The sequence below is a fragment of the Crocuta crocuta genome, unplaced genomic scaffold (genome assembly GCF_008692635.1).
Source record: "Crocuta crocuta isolate KB4526 unplaced genomic scaffold, BGI_CrCroc_1.0 scaffold209, whole genome shotgun sequence".
NCBI classification, from domain to species: Eukaryota; Metazoa; Chordata; class Mammalia; order Carnivora; family Hyaenidae; genus Crocuta; species Crocuta crocuta.
The window spans coordinates 2,607,779-2,629,881 of record NW_027551566.1 but is presented as its reverse complement, the minus strand read 5'-3'; the positions used below and the strand labels follow the sequence as shown (position 1 = coordinate 2,629,881).

The 22,103-nt window shown below is 42.2% G+C and overlaps 1 protein-coding gene across 4 annotated transcripts in view; it reads left to right on the top strand.

Annotated features, from left to right (window-relative positions):
* Positions 1-22,103, top strand: part of RIN2 (Ras and Rab interactor 2) — a 109,596-nt gene that overhangs the window by 32,368 nt on the left and 55,125 nt on the right. Inside the window, exon 3 of one of the 4 annotated variants that reach the window (XM_077750143.1) lies at positions 12,174-12,274. In XM_077750143.1, coding sequence (XP_077606269.1) covers positions 12,174-12,274 — 101 coding nt within the window. Of the gene's footprint in view, positions 1-12,173; positions 12,674-20,526; positions 20,602-22,103 lie in introns of those variants that run through there. The other 3 variants (XM_077750146.1, XM_077750144.1, XM_077750147.1) reach the window with 3 other exon arrangements.

Sequence of the window (22,103 nt, the reverse complement as noted above, 5' to 3'; positions counted from 1 at the left end):
CTGGAAGTTGTACCTCTAAACCCTCTTCCCCTGTCCCACCCATCTCCCTGCCCACCTCCCCTCTGACAACCATCAATTTGTTCTCTGTGTTTTAATAGTAACAGAATCACTATTTCAATGACTGTATAGTATTCCAGTATATTACTGTACCATATTTTAACCAGTCCACTGTTGTTAGACACTTAGTTCTTGTTCACTATTATAAACAATGCTGCCAAGAACTTTCTTTGATGTATATCTGATTATTTCTTTAGGGCAGTTCCTAGAATTAAAAGTGCTGAATTCAATAGTTTTCATATATAAATTGATGATATACATTCAGCTTGGCTTCCAGAAAGAGTGAGTCATTCTTTCTCCTCCAGTGCTTGTAGAAAGCCCAGTAAAGCTAAGTAGGAAGCTGGAGGTGGTAAAAAGGGAAGTGAATGTGACAACAACATTCATGCCACTGCATTCTGAAAGGCACAGAAGGACAGCTAGGGATCAACAAGAGTTGGAGCCAAAGAGGTTAGAAATCCATTGATCTATTTAATGCTTGAAAAAACTGAAGTCCAGAGAGGTTAAGGACCCCCTGCCCAACATACATACACAAGTATGTATGCCAAACATATACACACACAAGTCCTGGGACCCACAGTTGGCAAGTGTCTTCGAATGGATGACCCTAACCTTCAGAGATAATTTTCAAAAATGAAAATCACAATTCTCATACAAGTACTTACTGAGTGAGTGTCAAAGATTGATTTCACTCATTAAAAAGAAAAGCAACAGGATGTTAAAGCCAATTGTGGATGGCAGAGACTGGTTAATAGTCACCAGTCAAAAGAATCCCATGTTGAACCAACGATAACACCCACTGTTAGCCAGCTTTGTGTGTCTAACTTTGCAAGGTTAGATATAAACTTGATACTGCTAGTATTCAACAATGTTTTGACTTTCAAACAATTGCAGTTTCATATGGCTCAACCTAATATGAAAGTGGCTAATGACATCCAGGGCAATAAAATGAAAACCTTTTTTTTTAATCTTTTCTGCCAAACAAATATCATTTGCCATTTACCAGTCTTCCAATGTTCTGCATCTGACTTTACAGAGTCTGGGCTTTAATCAAAGGAAAAGAGTCAAACAAAATGACATTCCAGGTGACCCTTAGGTAGGCTTGGTATACAGTGCTCAACTACGACTTTGAAAGGGAATTCTTTTGGCCTCAAGCTTTGCATAGTTTTAACTGTAGGAACAAACCTCTTGTGGCGGAACTGATCTATGGATGGACAAGGTTGATCCTGTGGTGAATCTACCCAAAGCTCCATTGGCCTTGGAGTTCCTCTGAATGCTCAAAGGCCAGAAGGGCACCATATTCAAGTCTGAGCGCATATTTCCCATGGCAGTGGGCTTCAGGTTTCATGTTTTCCAGGGACCTGGGGCCAAAGTACCTACTCAGGGTGCAGGAATCTGCTCTTGTCAGGCTTCTGGTCGTGGTCAATGTAGAATGCTTTCCAAGAGAGCCGTCATACCTGGAGAGGGAGCCAGGTGGAGCCCAGGAGGGCTGAATGCCTGCTGGTCATCTCACCAGTCCTCATTTTACAAACTCCAGGATGTTAGTCCCTATGCAGCAGGTTTGTCACTGACCAGATAACAAAACAAGCTACCAATAACCTCAGGCTTCTTGACCTCCCCAACTTGAGCTCCATGAAGACATAGATCAGTGCATTTCAATTATAAGACAGACTGATTTCCAAAATTTATCATCTCTGAAATCATTTGTATCCTATAGTCAGTGGTGTGCTATACTTTTAGTTGGTAGCTCTTTTTTTTCTTGATGGCATATAAAATAAGAGTGTGCCTTATAATTAATAGTATCTAAAATTTGATGGAGCTCACTGTTTGTGTTTTTCTTCCCTATTACAGACCCAGAGCCTGATGCTTAATACATACTTTATAAACATTTCTTAAAAATATCAAGAAACAAATGCAAAATCAGATTTAAAGCACAAACACTGAAACTAACCAGGGCTGCAGAAGATATCAGTGCCAGCTCTCAGAAAGAACTCTATTCTTTGTGGCCCTTCTACCATTTAGATTGTTACTTACCCTTAAAACTCAAAGCCACAGTAGAAATGTGGTGATAATGTGTGATTTCTGAGGTCATTGAATAACTTAACATAATACTGGCCTCAGACAACTGACCAAGTAAATTAGGACCTCAGCAGAATGACTATTTCAAGATGCAGCCACATAAGTTGTTTCCACATTTCATATATGAACTATAGACACCGTGTGTATCTGAAAAACCTTCTTTCCCCCAAGGATATGCTAAATTTGAAGTTGTATCAGTGTTTGTAGAATCATTTTAAATCTAGTGAGAAACAAAACTCAATAAACGCTGGGCACAGCTTTCTAGAAGTTGCATGAAACGATCAGCACATAACCATCACAATCTTTCCAGGCCTTCGTGGCCTGTGCATACTTACTGTTGATTTTCTGTCAAGGTAGAGCCAATGTGGACCTCTCTTACTTTTTAGTAGAAGCAGTTTACAACTTAGTCATTAGAGGGACTGTGTTTTAAAGTCAATAGCTTCTGCTCCATGACAACCTAACTGTGTGTTCTGGATGTGCAACTCCATGAAGGGTTGTTGGTGGTAAATAGTTGATAAATCTTGAGCAGTGCCTTTTATTGGCTACCACCATGGCAGTCACTTCCCCAGCATGTCCAGCTGAGCATGGACTGATTGGAGCTCCACCCCCTCCGTGTCCTGATTTAGCCCCGTTCTAGGAGGAAAATGAACAGGGAAGTTACCAAGAGGAAGGCAGAGGAGGAAGTGCACTTGTTCATTCAACAATTCATGTGTGCCAGGGACTGGCCTGAGCCCCGAAGATATAGCAGTGAGTAAAAAGACGTGGTTCCTACTCTGTGGAGTTTATATTCAGGTCTGGGCATTTGAGAGAGCCTCTGGCTCTAGAAATAACCCACAGGCAGGACCATCAACCTCAAATGATGAAAGAAAGGAGCCAAGAGTGAAGGTTGGGGACTGTCTTAAGTCAGGTTCCACGGAAATGGGCCCAGAGCTAAAGATTTTTATGGAAGTGGCTTATCAGGAAGTGCTCTCAAGAGAAACCATAGTGGGGCAGGGAAGGAGGTTAGACAAGAGTCCAGTTTCAAGCAAAGTCCCCTGAAGATCCTTTGGCTCCATCTTAAAGGGAACTTGGGGACAGTGTAGATCTTGCTCCTGAGTTGTTTCCACCAGAGGAAAAGGAGCTGAGGCATTTATACCTTAGTACCCATTTTGGCATTGGCCAAAGATTGACTCTGAGAGAACTTCTGGGTCTCTGTGCACCAGACAAAGCTGGTTCTGGCTACCTGAAAGCTGTGCTTTGACAAGGACCTTGGGGCTGATTATGTATGGCTGTGTTCCCTTCTCCGGACCACTCTTGGGAAGCATTAGAGGCACCCTCTGATGGAAGGACTGGTCTCAGGGGAGGCCATTGTGCTGCCTGATGTTTACAGGGGTTTTTTGGATCTGAGGAAGGTCCAAGAAGCTAAGAGCTATGAAGTCCCGGTCCATCAACGTCTTGGAGTGTACTCAAAAGGTACTGATGCACACAGAGGGCACCAGGTCCTGAATTTCCTGGGAATCCCCTGATTTCAAATGTTTCTATCCACTTTAAGAACACTCATGCCTGCTAAGCCCCAAAAAGCCTCATGGAACTTACGTCCCTATAGGGACATAGTGTGTGGAAGTCTCTCTCATGAGCATTGAACAAGGACCAGTGTCCCCCAACAGATATAATTAGCCAACACATCCTGCTACCTTAATCCCACCCCACATTTCTAGCACCCTCTGAACCAGGCCTCTGACATTTTTGTTATGGATGGGTGATGTAAATCAGTAAGCACGCTTCCCACCAGCAAATACTAAAAGTTTACATCTGCTGTGGGCTTTGCCTGTGTCCACCTTAAGTGGACCCTTTAAGCAGCTCCAAGGAGCAGGTCTTAGAATATCCTCAGTCTACAGATGAGGAAATTTAAGAAGTCAAATTGTTAACTCAAGGATACACTGCTTGAAGATGCAGAGCCAAAGGAATTCCAAGTTGGTCATTTAGCCAAATTCTTCTCTTAATTCGATCTATTCACTTGGGTTCGTTTCCTCTAAATACTGCTGTTTAGGAAGCACAATTCAATTGAGTAAACTTGAACGTCTATTTGCCCGATGATTCATGAATAGGGCAGCATCTTGTCCAGCAAGAAGAAAGGAGCTCCGAGGAGTAGTACAAAATGGAAGACCTGCGTAGGCGGAAGGGAGTGAGGACTAGGAAGTCATAAAGAAAAGAAAGGTTTGTTTTAGGCTGGGTCACCTTCCTCTAGGGGAAGGGCCCGGGGTCTGTTCTGCAGTTTATATTACTAGTGTTGATTAGGAAATTGCAGACTGGTTGAAAATGCCACTCCTGGGAGAGGCTGGAGCTAGAGTTAGGTTAGGCATTAAGTCCTAGTTTGCTGACATGGGCGTTTGCACAAGTGATTCCTTCTGAGGCCTAGTATTTCTATTTTTGACACTACTCTTTTCCACTTTGAGCTAAAAACAGAAAGTTATTGACACATCAAACCATTCATTTCACTTTACTCAGAAGAACATATAGGGGCAGGTTACCTATTACCTTTTTCTCTACGTAAGTATGTGGTGTGGAGGTTTTTTTTTTTCTCTTAACTGCAAAATAGAAAATGGAATAAAAAGATAGTGAATGTTGTATTTTAGTAAACAGGAAGGTTCTGGCTATCATTAGAGGATGTTTTGAATTAGCAGGGCTAAGATGGACGGTTACAAAAATGCTGTTGAGTTTATTTGCTCCCCATTTGGAATTACAAAACAATCAAGGGCAGAGTTCTATCTCCTACCTCATAGGCCACCTCCAGCCTTTGGGCATATTTTTAAATGGCAGCCCTCTGGTACATTCCTTGGCCTGCAGAAGGCAGGCAGATATAGCCTTGGGGCAGATATAGCCATCCCAGAGTGCAAGATATAGGGGTTTAGGGAACCTAGCTTGAGCCATATTAGAGTTATCCCTCCTCTCCTTGTCCTGATTTCATACCACACATAAAATTATACTCCAGATGAATGAAAGACCTACTAATAAATACATTATACGTAAATGTATGAGGAAACACTATGTGTAAGTCTCAGCAGAAAATAGAGGAAACTGAAAGTCTTCCTAAACTAGGGTCAATAAACAAGACCCATACTGAAAACTTTTGATTCTATCAACATTAAATGCTTAAGGAAATTAAAAGACCAAAAAAAAAAAAAAAACCCAACATGAGAGAAAATCTTTTAAATATTTGAGACAAGAGATGCGTATCCACAACTCATACAATTTAATAAGTAAAACCAAGAAATCCCAAGATGGGCAACAGATAAATGAACAGGCAATTCCTCAAAGGAGGAAATACAAATGGACAACAAACATATAATCCAAGCAAAGCACATTGAGACAATAAAAAACCACTTCTATTCATCAGATGGGCCAAAGCTTAATGCTTGATAAAATGAAACACTGACAAGTGAGGGAGAGACTTTCAAAGATGGTGGAGATAGTATAGCGGGGCATAGCCACCTGGAGAGCAATGTGGCACCACCTCAGAACTTCTTATATCAATGGAGCCCAGCATTTTCTGTGAGATTTCACACTGCACGCAAGGATGTTTAACACAGTACTGCTTGTGACCACAAAATACTGGAAATGACCTAGTTCTCTGTCAAAATAGAATGACTACAGAGCATATCCCTATGGATGTCTCCATGTGGCATATCCCGAGAGTGGAAAACCATTGCCACTTAAAATGAACAAAATAGGGCTTCATGCATCAATGTGGATAAATCTCACATTTCATTGTGTGAAGTAAGGGAACTACAGGATGATACATCAGTACAATTTCATTGGGTAGAAAAAGCACAGAATGACACCGTTCAAGAACTTTCACCTCTGGGCAGGTGAAAAGGATTATGGATGATGGTCAGTGGGGCTTAGATTTAACTACAATAATGTATGTTTTTCAATGGGACTCTATTCATGTATCATGTCTGCAATTAATTATAATTAAATTTCAAAAATATAAATGCAAACACCCTTGAGAGATGTTAACACAAAGTTTAGAAAACAAAAACAAAAGGACAGGGTTTTGAGATGCTCCATCATCATTTTCTAGATACTCCTCTGCAAATGGAAGGAAAAAGCCTTCATTATTTTGTTTGTTTTCACAGTGACAGTTCCTGGGGACAAAGATCATCTGAAAATTGATAAGGAGCCCATTTCCAGACTACTTTATTTATTTTTCATTAAAAAAATTTTTTTTAATGTTTATTTACTTTTGAGGGAGAGAGAGAGATAGAGCATGAGCAGGGAAAGGGCAGAGGGAGACAGAGATACAGAATTTGAAGCAGGCTCCAGGCTCTGAGCTGTCAGCACAGAGTCCGATGCGGGACTCAAACTCATGAACTGTGAGATCATGACCTGAGCTGAAGTCAGACGCTCAACTGACTGAGCCACCCAGGTGCCCCCGAGACTACTATAAAGGAACCCTAACATGGGTTGTACCTACCAGACCATGAGTCTCCCCCAGCTCAGCAGAAATAGACGGGAGAGGGATTGTTTGGGTCATGTGGTTTTTCATGACATGGAGGTAGGTCTCATCCCACAGGGTTGATGGTACTGTAAAGGTCCATCACACCCCAAGGCCAAGTTGATGCACTAGGGGAATAGAAATTCCGTAGCTGAGAGCTAAACACTTGACTTTTCCCACACCCTAGGTTTCAAGTCTTCACCATATTAGCAACACATCCCTTTTCAAACCATGATAACATTCCTGAGTTGACTTGCCATTTGAAGAGCTCTGTATCAGAACTTGCTCTATAAACACTTTCTCCTTTTAATTCTGCTTGAGCTTCAAGAGATTTTTTCTCCTTTTATCTAACCCTAAAAGAAAGAACACAAGATTTGGAGTCCCTCCCTTTTCCCTCCGCACCCCCCCCCCCTCCCAGCCTCCCAGGTGAGCAGGGATGGCATCAAGAATTCTGTCCCCAGTTGAGGAAAACAGGCATCTAGTGGGCAGATCTTGAGGTTAGAGACTTCTGGACAGCTGTCAAATGAAGATTGGACTCCACAAGCATTTCTCTTTTGTAGATCCAGGTCTGCCCCTGGTAATGAAATGGCCTCTTTACAGGCCAGGAGGTATATATGTCTATTTGAAGTGTTTTTTAGTATCACTCCACTTCATGGCAATGTTCACAGTTAATATAAAGAGAGAATTTAAATAGGTTGAGAGCTGGGAAGCATTTAGGTGCTCGGTGCAAAATGTTTTAATCTCATTGTCTTTTTTTAACTCTCCAAGAGAGCTTCCCCTTAGTAGCACAAGCCTTTAGCATCAGGGATCCAACTGTGCCCAGATGGGTTCAGGACATAGTCAACGGGGAGCAGGATGGAATTTAAAGGCAGGTCTTTCTGAGCCCACAGCTGGTGCACTTACCACTGATCCATGCTGCCAAACTACCAGGCAGTTGCCATAACTAGACATCCTTGAAACTGAACAGAGCTGCTGCTTGAAGTGTGACCCCTCAAATGAGATTACCAGAGTGATTACAGAATGGTACAAATTAATGTAGACTCCTGCTCTAAACAGGGATGCTATAGGCCCAGCCTCGTCCAGGCAGAGCTCTGGGTGTGATCTCATAGGAAAAGAACCTGGCTAGACATTCCTAAATTCTTCTCCTTGGCCTGGGTGCCAATTAGCATGAAAATCACCCAGGTGGATAGTTCAGGCTTCCCGTGCTTTGTTATGCACAAATGCTCATTGTGAAGAAGATATGAGTGCCCTGGGTCTCTGAGTAGAATGAAGGAGGGGACCCAGAGACCCAACCCCTGCTTGCTTTCCTCTCTCTTGTCTTTTACAGCAGCCCCCTCTCACCCTGCATGGGAATGCAAGCACACAACCCTTTCTGTTACCCTGGGGAGATAACAAACACAGGAAATGCCGTGGCTTTATCAGGTTAGACTCTGTGATGCCCAGTGCTTGTTGATGTCTGTGTCTTGGGTTTGGGTACTTTCTCACAACTTGAAATTTTCTGGAAATGAGACAGATGCTGTGCTTTGGGTAGAACCACTGTCTCTAACTTCGTGCTCTGAAACCTGGTGTTCTGGTGTCCTGGTGTCCTGTCTTCCTCTCTGACTGCGTTGAATAATAGCCACTTGGCTCTATGGCTACTTTCCCGGGTGTCTGCACACATCCCTGGCAGACAAATAGGGCTGTGAAGAGCTACCAAAGGTGTCAGCAAGACCAATATCAGGAGGAAGTCTGGCAAAGGAAGATCAAGGGCTTCTCTCCTGGGGAAGGGTACTACTATGTTCAAATCAATATGGTGGCTGTGAAGGTGACTGAGGATGGAGACGGTGTTTGTGCCTAGTGACCTGCCTCCTTGCTGGGGATGGGAATTCTGCCTCCTAGGTTTGCCTGAGGCCATGGGTGACCCTCCTGTGTGTAGCTGTCTTGCCCAGGACCATAGCCATGGCCCAGAAGGGGAGGGTGACCAGCCCAGATTGAGGGGCTTCAGGACAGACACTCAGACTGCCTTCATCACCCCACTCACTCCCATCTTATCTGTCCTTCCATCTCCCTCCATTTTCATACACATCCACCCTTTTTATTTTCCTAATAATTTTTATTATGAATAAACATACTGAAAATCATACGTCCTGCTAAACACATATCATTCAGCTCTGTCAGTCTTATCATTTTGCCATTTCATTTTAAGAAATAGAATCTCCAGGCACCTGGGTGGCTCAGTCAATTGAGCACCTGACTCTTGATTTCAGCTTAGGTCATGATCCCAGGGTTGTGGGATCCAGCCCCACATTGGGCTCCAAGCTGAGCATGGAGACTGATTAAGATTTCCTCTCTTCCTCTGCCCCTTTCCCCTGCTTACTCTCTCTGGAAAAAAAAAAAAAAGAAACAGGAAGGAAAGAAGGAAGGAAGGAAGGAAGGAAGGAAAAATATCTCACAGGTGGTTGAGACCCTGACCTGTGAACATCTCCATCCATTTCTCCTCCAGAGAATTAAGATTATAACCCCCATATTACATATTGGGATAGTCTGTCTATGTGTGTATTTACAAACACTACAGTACAGTTTTGAATGGTTTTTTTTATATACTGGATATAACCCTTTTCAACTTTTCTTCTTGCTTTTATGAAAAGTTTTTGAGCATTTATGTTTATATATGTGTTGATACCGATAGCTCTGGTTCATTAACATTAACTGCTGCGTAGTATTCTATACCTCAATCTACCCATTCTCTTATTAATGGACATTTAAATGCTTGTAATTTGGTATTCTTACAAATAATGATGCAGCAAATATTTTTATAAAGGTCTCCTTGCACCCACATGCTTGAATTTCTCTATAGTAAATATCTAAGAATCTGGCTGTCTTCGACTCTACAAAACATTGCCAAACTGTTCTTCAAAGTGGCTCTACAAATCCCACTCCTCTAGCAGCATTTGGGGAATTCCTGTTTTCCCACATTTTCAAATATTTGGGATTGTCAAACTTTTATTAATTTTTTATTTTTTTAAATATTTACTTATTTATGAGAGACAGTAAGAGAGTAAGGGGGGTGAAGGGCAGAGAGAGACACATACAGAATGTGAAGTAGGCTCCAGGCTCTGAGCTGTCAGCACAGAGCCCGACATGGGGCTTGAGCCCACAAACTGTGAGATCATTACCTGAGCTGAAGTTGGACGCTTAATTGACTGAGCCACCCAGGCACCCAGGGATTGTCAGACTTTAAAATTTTTGCCACTGAGATATGTGTAAAAGAGATCTCCTGGTCATTTTCTCTCCCAAGTTCCCAGTACTTCTAGAATATTCACCTACAGCTTACATCCCAGGAACACACAATAGGGATGGATCAAGCATGGAGGACTTTGCTGGTCTCCCTTCTTCTGACCTTCCAGTATTGGAAGTGTGCAGAGCTATTTGCAGGGACCCCTTCTCTCTCTCCACTTTCCCCTCAGGTAATCTCTCCCTGTCACCAGGCTTCAGAATGCTAACACATATGCCAATGACTTCCAAATGTGTAAATATCTCAATACTGAATGTCAAAAGCCACTTACCAAATTTATTTGATGGCCAATAAGAAAATCAAATAAGGTTTAACCTACCCTAGATCCAATTCAGTTTCCTCCTCAAACCTAACCCCCCATGTCAGTCAAGGGCACTGCAATCTGTCTGATTCTTCAAGCCAAAAAACACTGAAGTTGTCCTTGATTCTTCTCTTCCTACCACTTCTACATTAAGTTCGTCAACTTCTATCAACTGCTATGTTAAATTGTCCCTGGATTTCCCCCCTGTTTCTAATTCCACTGCCACCACCTTGGTCTAAGCCAGCTGGGTCACTCTTGCTGGATCACTGCAGTGCCTCAAAACTGGTCTTGCTGCTTCTCTTGCCCTTACAAACCATCTCTAGCCAGCAGCCAAGGTGGTCTTTTTAGAACATAAAACGAAGAAAATGTCTTTCCATCCTAAGGCTCTTTGATGGTCCTTAGTGTAGAAAACTGAAATTTATGGACACATGATCTAGAATGCTAATGAGAACTGGTCCCTGCCTGCCTCTCCTGCCACTTACACCCCACCCCCACCCCCAGCCTCTGGGACTTTCACTGTATGGACAGGTCCTCCTTTGGTCTTTTCATGGCTCCCATGTCATTCAGGGATTCATCACTTCCTCAAGATCCACCCTCACCATCCCACCCTAGCGAGAGAAGTGGCCACTTAGCTGCTGTCTACAGCATCACCATGTTCCTTTTTCATCCTGGCACTTAGTGCTCAGGGCTGTGATTTGGGCTCCACCATGAGAACTGTCGGTTGACAGTAAGGTTTTACTCTGTGCTTGTAGCACCTGGCATAAAGTGGGTGCCCATAAAGCCTTGTTAAATTAATGAATGAACAGATGAGGTCAACATTTTAGAACAGCATATAAACTCAAATGAAATTTTTCCCAGAGTCTGGGTGGGATAAAAACTGCTTGAGGCAAGACAATACCTGCCTTCAGCTATAACAGTGATTGTCAAACCTTTCAGTCCTTAAATCTCTTTACTATACTATTAAAAATTATGGAGGACCCCAAAGAGCTTATGTTCATGTAGATTATATCTACAGATACTGGCTGTATTAGGAATTAAAATGGAGAGTTTTTATTTTTATTTATTTATTTTCGTTTGTTTTTTTACAAATAGTTTATTGTCATATTAGTTTCCACATAACACTCAGTGCTCATCCCCACAAGTGCCCTCCTCTAAAATGGAGAGTTTTTAAAAATATTTATTTCAAAACAAGGATAAATATATTATATTATGACATAATGTTTATATAAAAAACAACTATATGTTTTAAAAAATAAGCGGGCAGTGACACACTTTGAGAACAGCCGGTCTACACATAGAGTGCCAGTTAGCACCAAGAAGGATTCTGTTAGATGGCTGATTAGGTGTCCTCGAGAGTTTAGACCAGCCTTCAGGATCAGCTGGAACCTCTTCCCAGGTGTGTGGGTAGAGGATATAAGCCCACATAAGTCTTCTGCAAGAAGAAGGTGTTTTTCCCTCTCCATTACCCCACTGCACACCCCATGCAGTGCTCTCTCTTCCTTCTTCCTTCTTTATTTAGAAGAATAAATAAAAAGCAAAGAATAGGATGAATAATAAGCTTAATGTCTGGAAATTAAGGTCCTTTAAATATGCTTATTTCTGTAATCAGAACCATGATTATATAAATTTTAATGCAGAGAATTCCTCTTGAGTTTTGACTTTGACAAAATGAATGTGGAACCCTGATTTTACCAGGATTTGTTTATTCCTTTTTGTATTCATGTTGAGAAACCAAACTGGGTGTCATATCCTTTTTCTTAGGGCTGTACCGAAACCTAAGTTCTTCCTCTTTTTTTTTTTAGAAAAATCTGCTCCCACCCTCTTCATTTTTTTCCTCTGGCTAGAGAAAATTCACACAGCCAGGATTTAAAAAAAAAAAAAAAAAAGGTGGTTTTCTCTGTGCTCCTATTGAAGTGGCTGAAGCTCCCTAGGCTCTGGGCACGCCTCTTCCAACTGTCTGACGTCACACTATTTTTGTCTTTGAATAGCTCATTGACACAATCGCCTCGGAGATCGGAGAACTGAAACAGGAGATGGTGCAGACAGATGTCAGCCTGGAAAATGGCCTGGAACCCAGCGAAGCCCACAGGTGACTGAGACGATCAGGTGCCGGGCGTCAGATGGGGGCTAAGCCAACCCTAGCGGCTACGAGGACTGCCATCTGGGCTTCTCAGAAGTTTGGGAGCTAGGAGTGTGGTGGCCTCTCCAGATGAAGCTCTCTGTAAGAGGTGGGAGTGGCCTAAGAACCAGTTGTCTGTTTATTTTAATCACTTTGAAGGCACTTGAACTTTACAACCTCTCGATGCCTGCTGGCACCAGAACCCGGAAACCTAAAGTTCTAGCTGCGGTATCCGCTTACTCACAGTGATGGAAACAATAACGCAGCAGGATCCAACGCGTGCAAAATAGAATTCAGTGTAGCCCGTGTCAGTCTCCAGAAGGTTTAAAGGGGAGCCCTAAAGAGGATGGACTCATTTTGCGTTCTCAGGTCAGAAAAAAACCCCAGCACTTCCCATATCCATTAACCTAAAAATGTGACCCAGTGTATTGGAGTGTGGATGTGGTTGTAAATGATTAAGGAAAAGGGGAGCAATTTGCTATGCTGGTTAGGCGTGTTGTGTTGTGCACTATTGCACCTGATCTGAGTAAGTTGTAAGGGAGTGGTCTTTATCAGGAGAATTGGAGTACAGAGGCCAGGGTTGGGGTGGCAGGTTGGAGGAGGTCACTAAAACCTCATCTTAGCTCTTGGATGCTATAATTCATTGCTAGCAAAGGTAACAGAATATAATCACTATGAAATGACACAGACACTTGGTACCTTGGAGGCCAGACTCATTATTAGGTTTCTTCTCTTTCCCAGGAAATGGGTTGAGGCAGCCTGGTGTAGTGTAGGGGTGAGATTCCCGGAGTAGGTTTTGCTTACAAGTCATGAGACAGGAAGGAATCCTGCAACAGCAGGTGAACCAGGTGGTGCTGGTTGCCCAGGCAAGTTTCAAACCAGCCCAACTTGTTCCCTGCCATAGCCTTCAGAGAGAGCAAGCAATTTGCAAAGAGGCATTTTACAGCTGGAAGGGAGTGCTTTAACTCTCTTGTGTCTCTGGAGGAACTGTATTCCCTTGTAGCTGTGAAAATGCTGCACGGCTTCCATTTCCTTCCCTTCTCTACAAAATGATGGGGGTAAACCAGATGGTCCCCAAGCTACTTGTGGCAGTGCCCTGGCATTCCATGATTTCCCTTAACTTCAATGGCTAATTTTTCCCCCCATAAACTAAACAAATGCATAGTGGTTTTTGATTAAAGACTCTCCACCTCACAGGCAGAATAGTGCCCAACTCGTGGAACTTTACTGAGGAGATTTCTCTTTATTCTTTGCATTATTGAGTTAAAATTAAAGTGGGAGTCCAGGTTGGTGACAGAAGGGCAAAGAAGAGAGCTTGAGGGGCTGATTTCTTCTACATCCAGAAAACACTGTACTGCAAGATAGTCCCAAGCCCTGTAGATGACAGACACCAGTGGTAAAAACCAGCCCTCCTTGGTGTGTAAGGCACAGGGATGATAGGTTTGCTAGAAGACATGAGAATCATGTCAGCAGCCATCAGAATTTTGATGTCTGACTGCAGTAGGTATTGGGATGGGAGAGCTGGGCTGCTATTTACTCTTTAATGTCTCTATCTTTTTCTTTTCAAGTTTGAGAATGACTGTAAGCATTCCACAAAAGTTGTTTTTCAGATTAATGTCACTCTTGAGTGCTGTGTTGGTTAGCACTGAATTTGCAAAATTTCAGAGGCATTTTAACTTGGTACTTTTTTTAGTGGGAAAGAAAGAGAAAAAGCAAGATTGTCTTTAGTGAACAATGCCTATGGTGTTTGCCATGTGCCAGCCACTGTTCTAAGTATGTCACAGCTGCCAGCTCATTGAATGTCTTAACTTCCCTACGAGGTAAACCTCCGGTATGGCCCTCATTCTACTAACTCAAGACCTATGCCATCTGGAAAAAAGCCAGACTAATGAGGCTGTGGCTGTTGTGCTGGGGTCTCTCCCGGATTTTGTAGAAGCGTGGAGTGGTAACTTTGCTGTTAGTTCCTCTATTTTCTCAGATGATGTCAGGGTGGCCAGATATCAGAGAGGTAGGGCAAAGAGGATCTTATCTCAAGTAAAAACCCTGTAGAAAGAAGAATCATCACCCCCCACCCCCAGGGCCTTGACTGGGCACATTCTGGTGGCTACATAGATACATTGAAGTCACCTTCCTCTGTGGCATCCTTGGTGAATATGAGCTGTGATAATAGCCTCAGCTACTCCAGACATAGTTGCCATGAAATGTCTATGGTTCCTTAGTTTGTTGGATGGCCAAGTGCCAAGCTGGTACTGTAGGTGAGGAATGCTATTCCTCTACCTGTGTTGGCTTTTGGTTGTTCCTTTGTGGTTAATATTGAGGTGAGCTTGAAATCTTTAACCTTTTTGTGTGTCATGGATCCCCTTCTCAGAATCATATTTTAAATGCATAAAATAAAATATATAGGATGACATAGGGAAAACAATTCTATTATAGTAGAATGATCAGAATTCTTAAAATGCATGATTTCATAACACAGGTACTTCTTTATTAAAACATTAAGTAACAAGGTCTATGGGACACCTGGATGGCTCAGTCAGTTAAGTGTCCAACTTCACTTTAGGTCATGATCTCATGGTTCATGGGTACAAGTCCTCCATTGGGCTCTGTGTTGACAGCTCAGAGCCTGGAGCCTGCTTTGGATTCTGTATCTCCCTCTCTCTTTGCCACTCCCCTTTTCGTGCTCTGTCTCTTTTAAAAATAAATAAACATTAAAAAATTAAAAATAAATAAATAAATAGCAAGGTCTAGGAACTACTTTCACCTGGAAACAAAGATGAGAAGAAATAGTACTTATGTACCAGCAGTGAAAATGTTTGGGGTTTCTATTGGTGACAGAGTCTCACCTATTGTGGGAACCACTGGGATTTATTGCCTGCATTCAAAATGAGAGTAAGTTAATTTCAAAACCAAATTAGTGAAACTAATGATGTCATTTTCCTATTCAGTGGTCAGTTCTCACCTTTTGATCTATCAGCATCATTCAACACACTTGATCTACCTTCCCTTCCAGGGACACTTGCTTGACTTGGCTTTGGGGACACCATAATCTCTAGTTTCCTCTTACATCTCCTGTTGCTGCTTCTGGTCTCCTAGCTGGTTTCTCTTCATCTCCCTCACTTCCTAACTTGAGAGCACCCAGAACTCAAGCCTTCAGACTCTCTTCTCCTCCCCACTCCCTTCTGTTTCCCACTAACCTTGAGCAAGATGCTTAAAAGTCTCTGCACCTTGGGGCGCCTGGATGGCTCAGTCAGTTAAGTGTCTTACTTCAGCTCAGTCATAATCTCATGTTTTGTGAGTTTGAGCCCTGCATCAGGCTCTGTGCTGACAGCTCAGAGCCTGGAGTCTGCTTCAGATTCTGTGTCTCCCTCTCTCTCTGCCCCTCTCCTACTCATGTTCTGTCTATCTTGCAAGAACAAATAAACATTAAAACATTTTTAAAAAAAAAAAGTCTCTGTGCCTTGGTGTGCACATCAATGAAATGAGGATAATAATAGAGATTGATCTCAGGGTGGCTGGAAAGATTAAGTGAGTTAATAGCTATAAAGGACTTGGTACCATGTTGGCATCAAGTAAACACAATATATTGATTATTAAAAGAGATCTCGAGTGTAATTTCATAGTTAATCCTATTCAGTTTTGTAGCTTTGATGCCCTGAATATATTGATGATTCCCTACTTATTGGTTGGTCTTCTTTTGAATCCAAATATTTGTATCCAGCTGTCCACTCAGCCCAACTTCTGGCATCTCAGACTCACAAAGATCAACATTGAGCCCTTGGTTTTGTTTCACAGATCTGCTTCCTTCCTGATCTTCCCCATCCTAGTGACCATGGCTGCAGATGCTTGGACCTCAGAGCCATCCCTCATGCCTGTCTGTCTCTCATATCTCTGCTCCTATCCATCTCCAATCCCTGGCAGCTCTATACCTCTAAGAATCCCAATTGGACTACTTGTTCTCAGCACCGTTGCAGGACACACCTGCCCAGCATCTCTGCTTTCACCTGTCCTGCCTTCCCTGGGCTGTTTTCTAAGCAGCATAGAAAAGGATCTGACTTTTGTCAACCTAAATCCAAGTCATGTCACTTCCGTTCAAAGTCCTTCAGTATTTTTCATTTAAACTATGTTTGTTTATTTATTTTTGAAAGAGAGAAAGAGCACGCAGGAGGGGCAGAGACAGAGGGAGAGAGATGAAAGAGAAAATCCTAAGCAGGCTCTGCTCTATGAGTGCAGAGCCCAATGCAGGACTTGAACTCACCAACCGTGAAACATGACCTGAGCAGAAACCAAGAGTCAGACGCTTAACCGATTGAGCCACCCAGGTACCCACAGTATTTTTCACTTAAAACCCAAATCATCACCATGTCTTTTGAGATGCTCCAGACTCTGACTTCTAACATCCCCTTAACATCTTCTCTTACAACCTCTGCCCTCTTCATCCCTCTGCTTCAGATACACCAGCTCCTTGCCTAGAAGACTCCTACCTCCTGGACTTTGCACTTACTGTTCCCTCTGCCTGGAGTGCCCTTCCTCCAGGAAGCCTTCACCTTTGGACCCTCATTTCTTCTGTCACCTTATTTGACTTTATTTTTATTCATAGAACTTGTACAGATTTGACATATATGTCCACTTCCTTAAATTGTGCCTCCCAACATGAGGAGGGAGGCTCATTGAGAGAGTAGAGGTTTGGTCTGTGTTCATTTTTTTTTTTTTCAGTGCCTTAGAATAGTGTCCGGCATGTAGCATACACTGAGTAAATATTTGAATGAATTAATGAATGAAAGATGCCAGCCCTTTGGATATTCTAAAGGTATTAAAGTATCAGAAGCCTCTTGCAGAAATAAGACATTACCCTATAAAGAAGTTAGGGGACCCCAGCTGGTGCATAAAAAAATATGAAGTTGAAAATGCGTGATGAGCCTTATGCTTGCTCCCTAGCTAAGCAGAGGGACTAAAGCACTTTCCTGCTACATGCCAGCCATGCTTCCTCCATCACTTCTGGCTATGGGCTGTTGTATATGTCTGCTAATAGCGGTGCATCTGATTAAATCAACTTCATGCCCTTTACTAGCATTTTACCAAAAAAGAAGCTAGGAAGCCAGGAAAGAGATCAAGGATTTCTTGTCTCTGCACTCTAAATGCTATTTCTTATTCCCTCTTTCTCTCCACTTCATCACTCCCAAAGACCAGAGTCTGAGGAAATAAAGGCTTTGTACTTTCCTTTCCCTCTCCCATGATTTCATAGTTCCTTTTCAGTTAGGGCAAGCACAGCAGGCCTGATGTAGGCCAGTGCCCCACCCTTATTGCCATCTGGACCCATCACCTCTAGGGTAAGATAAGTCTCTAAAGTTTCCTTTGTCATCAGGTAGAGTAAGGGGATCAAACAAAGCAACTTCATGAGATAAGGTTCAGGCTGGTTTTGCAGGATGCTGAGAGTCCTAGCTGAATCAGGTCATTGAAGGCTGCTTCTGTTGCCTTTGTTTTCTCTCTTTCTCTCCTTTCCCTCCCTCACTCGTATTGTCACCTTGCTAGTACACTCCAGACTAAGTAGATCACTGGGGATCACTGGGTCTTGAAACTCTACTCCTAACCCCCATCCCACCCCATCCCAGAACCAAACGCACAGAACTAAAAAATTCCTTGGCCAGCTCTCCCCAATACTATAGTGTAGCAGTTGATCACCACCACTGACTTCTTCTGGAAGGGGCTATGTCCCCTGGGAAGTTCTGAGCTTCCCAGCACTATGCAGTGGCATTAATACCAAAACCACAAGAGGCTCAGACTGCCTGTCCCTGATAAAACCCTTCACTTTTTCCACTTGACTGATGTTTGAACACAAGGTCAGAAGAGAAGATCAGTGGCTTACAGGGTGGGGAAGAGATGCCCAGTGTTCCACTGCATTAACTCTCCCAACAATAGTGACCATAGTAGCTGCTCTGTGGCCATCTGGAGCAACCCATTTTCACTTAGAGTTGCTTTATCAAAAAACCTTTCCACTGAAATAAAACATGATTAAGAAAAAGTACACAAATAAGAACACAGCTAGATGAATTTTCAGTGGTAAACATACCACATAGGGTCACCCAGATCAAGAAACAGAACATTCTCAGCACCCCCAAGTGCTATGCACCTGAGGATAACCACTCTTTTAACTTCTGTTGCCATAGATTAGTTTTGTCTGTTTTTGAACTTCATAAACTAGAATTATACAGCATGTGCTCTTTTAACCCTAACTTCTTTTGTTCGATGTGTTGTATAGTATTCCATTATGCAAACCCAACACAATTGGTTTATCAATTCTGCTGTTGATAGATATTTGAGTTGTTTCCAGTTTGGGCCTATTTTGAATAATACTGCTACACATTCTTGTGCATGATTTCTGGTGACATGCCTCAGGAATATAGGAGTGGAATTGTTGGGTTGTAGGATGGTTAAATATTCAACACCAGTAAATGGTGCCCAAGAATTTTCCCATCCTCATATTCATTCACACTTCCACCAACAGCATATGAGAGTTCCGATGCTCTATTTTCCTGATCTACACTTGGTATTGGTGCTTTTTGATTTTAGCCACTTGGATGGATGTGTGGATTTAGAGCTTCTGGAAACATGATGGATGAAGACCGATAAGAGTACCTGTATACTGTGACTAAAGTAGTGATGTTAGTGCTGTGGGAGTCAGGAATGGGAAATCTTTAGTTTTAGCAGAGCATCATTTTATTTTATTTTAATTTTTTTAATGTTTGTTCTTTGAGAGAGACAAGACAAAGACCGAAAATGAATGGTGAAGGGGCAGAGAGAGACACACACACAGAATCCAAAGCAGGCTCCAGGCTCTGAGCTGTCAGCACAGGCCCCAACATGGGGCTTGAACCCATGAACAGCAAGATCATGACCTGAGCCAAAATCGGACACCCAACCAACTGAGCCACCCAGGCACCCATAACAGAGTGTCATTTTATAATTCTTACAGGTTTAAGTTCCAGGGTAAAATCACGGGGCATTCTGAGCATACAGCCAGTTCATTGGGTGATATTTATGGAAAGCTGAAGTTATGGAGAGGATTATCGAGGGAGGGGGAAGAGATAAAAACAAAAGACAACCCAAAAATTATGAGAAAAATATAAATATGTACATACCTTTTATTATTTATATTTCTGCATATAATCTTAGATTGTAAACCCATAGCAGAGAAAAACTGGCAATGAATTTCCCCTTGTGTCTTGGATTCTTTTGTTTTGTGCTTTACTTTGTTCAGTACTTACATGTAGCATCTCATGAATTATTTTGGCCAAGACTATTAGCTGCATCATAACTAGGAAATGTATGTGCATAAATCCAATACAGCTATACTATGCTTGGAGTTTTAATTCTTTGAAATGCAGTGAATTCAGACATGGAATTTGATGTTACTCCATATTATTCCTTTCCATCTTTTCCACTTGAAGAGATACCAAGTGATCATTCTTCATTAATTTATGCCCACTTCTGAAGATTTTGGAGAGTGTTTTCAGAAGACTGTCAGGAAAAAGGTTAAGTCATCAGATGCAGATATCAGTTTGTATTTTGTCTTATTGCACAGTGTCTGTGTCGTGGGCACTGTTAGGCCAGCAAAACAAATATTTCCTCTTTTGCCATATCTAGAATGCTTCATGCACCACAGGCCATTGGTTCAGGGGCTCATCCTTAGGTTCCACAACATCTAGAATAGGCCACCCTCCTAGAACACACGTGTCCCAAAGTTGGTTTTCCTCCTTTCCTGTGAGCTCCTGTCTGGTTCAGCAGAACACGGAAGCTCACAATAATCTTTGGCTACAGAATATTGGGTGTATCTCACAGTATCTTAGGTCCCATGAAAAGAGTGTTTGGTGTTATCAAATTCTTCGGGGTGCCTGGCTGGCTCAGTCTGAAGAACATGTGAATCTTAATCTTGAGGTCATGAGTTTGAGCCCCATGTTGGGTGTAGAGATTACATACATACATACATACATACATATATATACATATTTTAAAAAAATTTATGGTTTCTTCTCACACAGTCTCTATTTCTAAAGATTGTAAATACACATTTCCACTAACTCTTGGATATTTCAGTGCCTACCTTTCACATTCTTTTCTTTTTTAATGGTTTTTTTTTTTTTTTTTTGAGGGAGGAAGGAGAAAGAATGCACATGCACATGTGCACAAGCCAGGGAAAGGCAAAGAGAGAAGGAGAGAGAATCCCACGCAGGCTCTGTGCTGTCAGCATGGAGCCTGACACGGATCTCCATCTCACAAACTGACCTTACCAGAAATCAAGCGTAAGTCAGACGCTTACTTGACTGATCTACCTAGGTGCCCCTACCTTTCACATTCTTAAAGAATATCTGATAGGAGGAGTGCCTGGGTGGCTCAGTTGGTTGAGCATCTAACTTCAGCTCATGTCATAATCTCATGGTTTGTGAGTTCAAGCCCTACGTTGGGCTTTGTGCTGACAGCTCAGAGCCTGGTGCCTACTTCAGATTCTGTGTCTTCCTCTCTCTCTTTCTGCCCCTCCCCCCCACATGCTCTGTCTCTCTCTCAAAAATAAATAAACATTAAGAATATCTGATAGGAGATAGGAAAGAAAAGCTCTTTGACTTGAGTTGAGATTGCATTCTGAAAGACAGTCAAGAATCCTTTCATCTGAAACTCCCAAGTGATACCATAGACACAGCTACTCTTTCCTTCAGTGGAGACAGGCCATGTGGAGTGCTTTGGGGTCATGGTTTTGTTCATAATTAGAGGAGATCACATAGTGATAACAGTTTTTGCAGTAAGACATTTTCCTCTCATGCCCATTGAAGATAGCTTGATTCATTTCTTCTGCTAATCCCTTAAACTGTTTCTTGATTTGAAGCTACTTCCAGATGTTTGGAATGTGGTTTCAAGGAATTCTGTGAGGATTGACCAACTCTTTGCCTGTACTGTTATCAGTGTAGCAACAATTAAGTCCAACTTCAAGAAAATATGTATTAAGTAGGTGCTATTTGTTGAAATACCTGGACAGTGGAGGCTGCAGAGAGCATAAACTATAAACAAATTTCATGGAATGAGAAGATAATAGTGGAGTATACTAGATGTCCTGGGACCCAGAGGAGAAAGCAGATAACTCAAGGTAGGAGATGGTTTTAGGAAAAATGAGCTCCCATATTAACCTTAAAGAATGAGGTAAGCCTCCAGATCAAAAATGCCCCAAACAACTGTTTAGTCTGTTTCAATTGGTGATATCTATTATATTGAAGAAGGTTTTTTTTAATTTTTAAAAAATTTTTTTATTTATTTCTGAGAGACAGAGAGAGACGGCGTGAGCAGGGGAGGGGCAGAGAGAGAGGGAGACACAGAATCCGAAGCAGGCTCCAGGCTCTGAGCTATCAGCACAGAGCCCAACATGGGGCTCGAACCCACAAACCACGAGATCATTACCTGAGCTGAAGTCGGACACTTAACAGACTGAGCCACCCAGGCACCCCAAGAGTTATTTTTTTGATGTACATTGTGGAAAAAAACACAATGCAAAAAATAAAAATATTACCATGAACCCATTCCTTGAGACAGAACCAGGTTTGATTGTTTGTTGGCTATTGTATTTATTTCCCTTGTTATGTACCCCTGCACTGTCTTTCTGTGCATTTAAATGGCAGATCATGCATGATTTTCATAGACTTACAAGGGGATTTCTGATCATCCTGAAAATGCACAGTATGTCCTAGATATTGATTCCATTTTTGTTGAGGGATCATGCCTTCCAATTTAGTGGCTGGCTTCCTAATCCACAGTACCC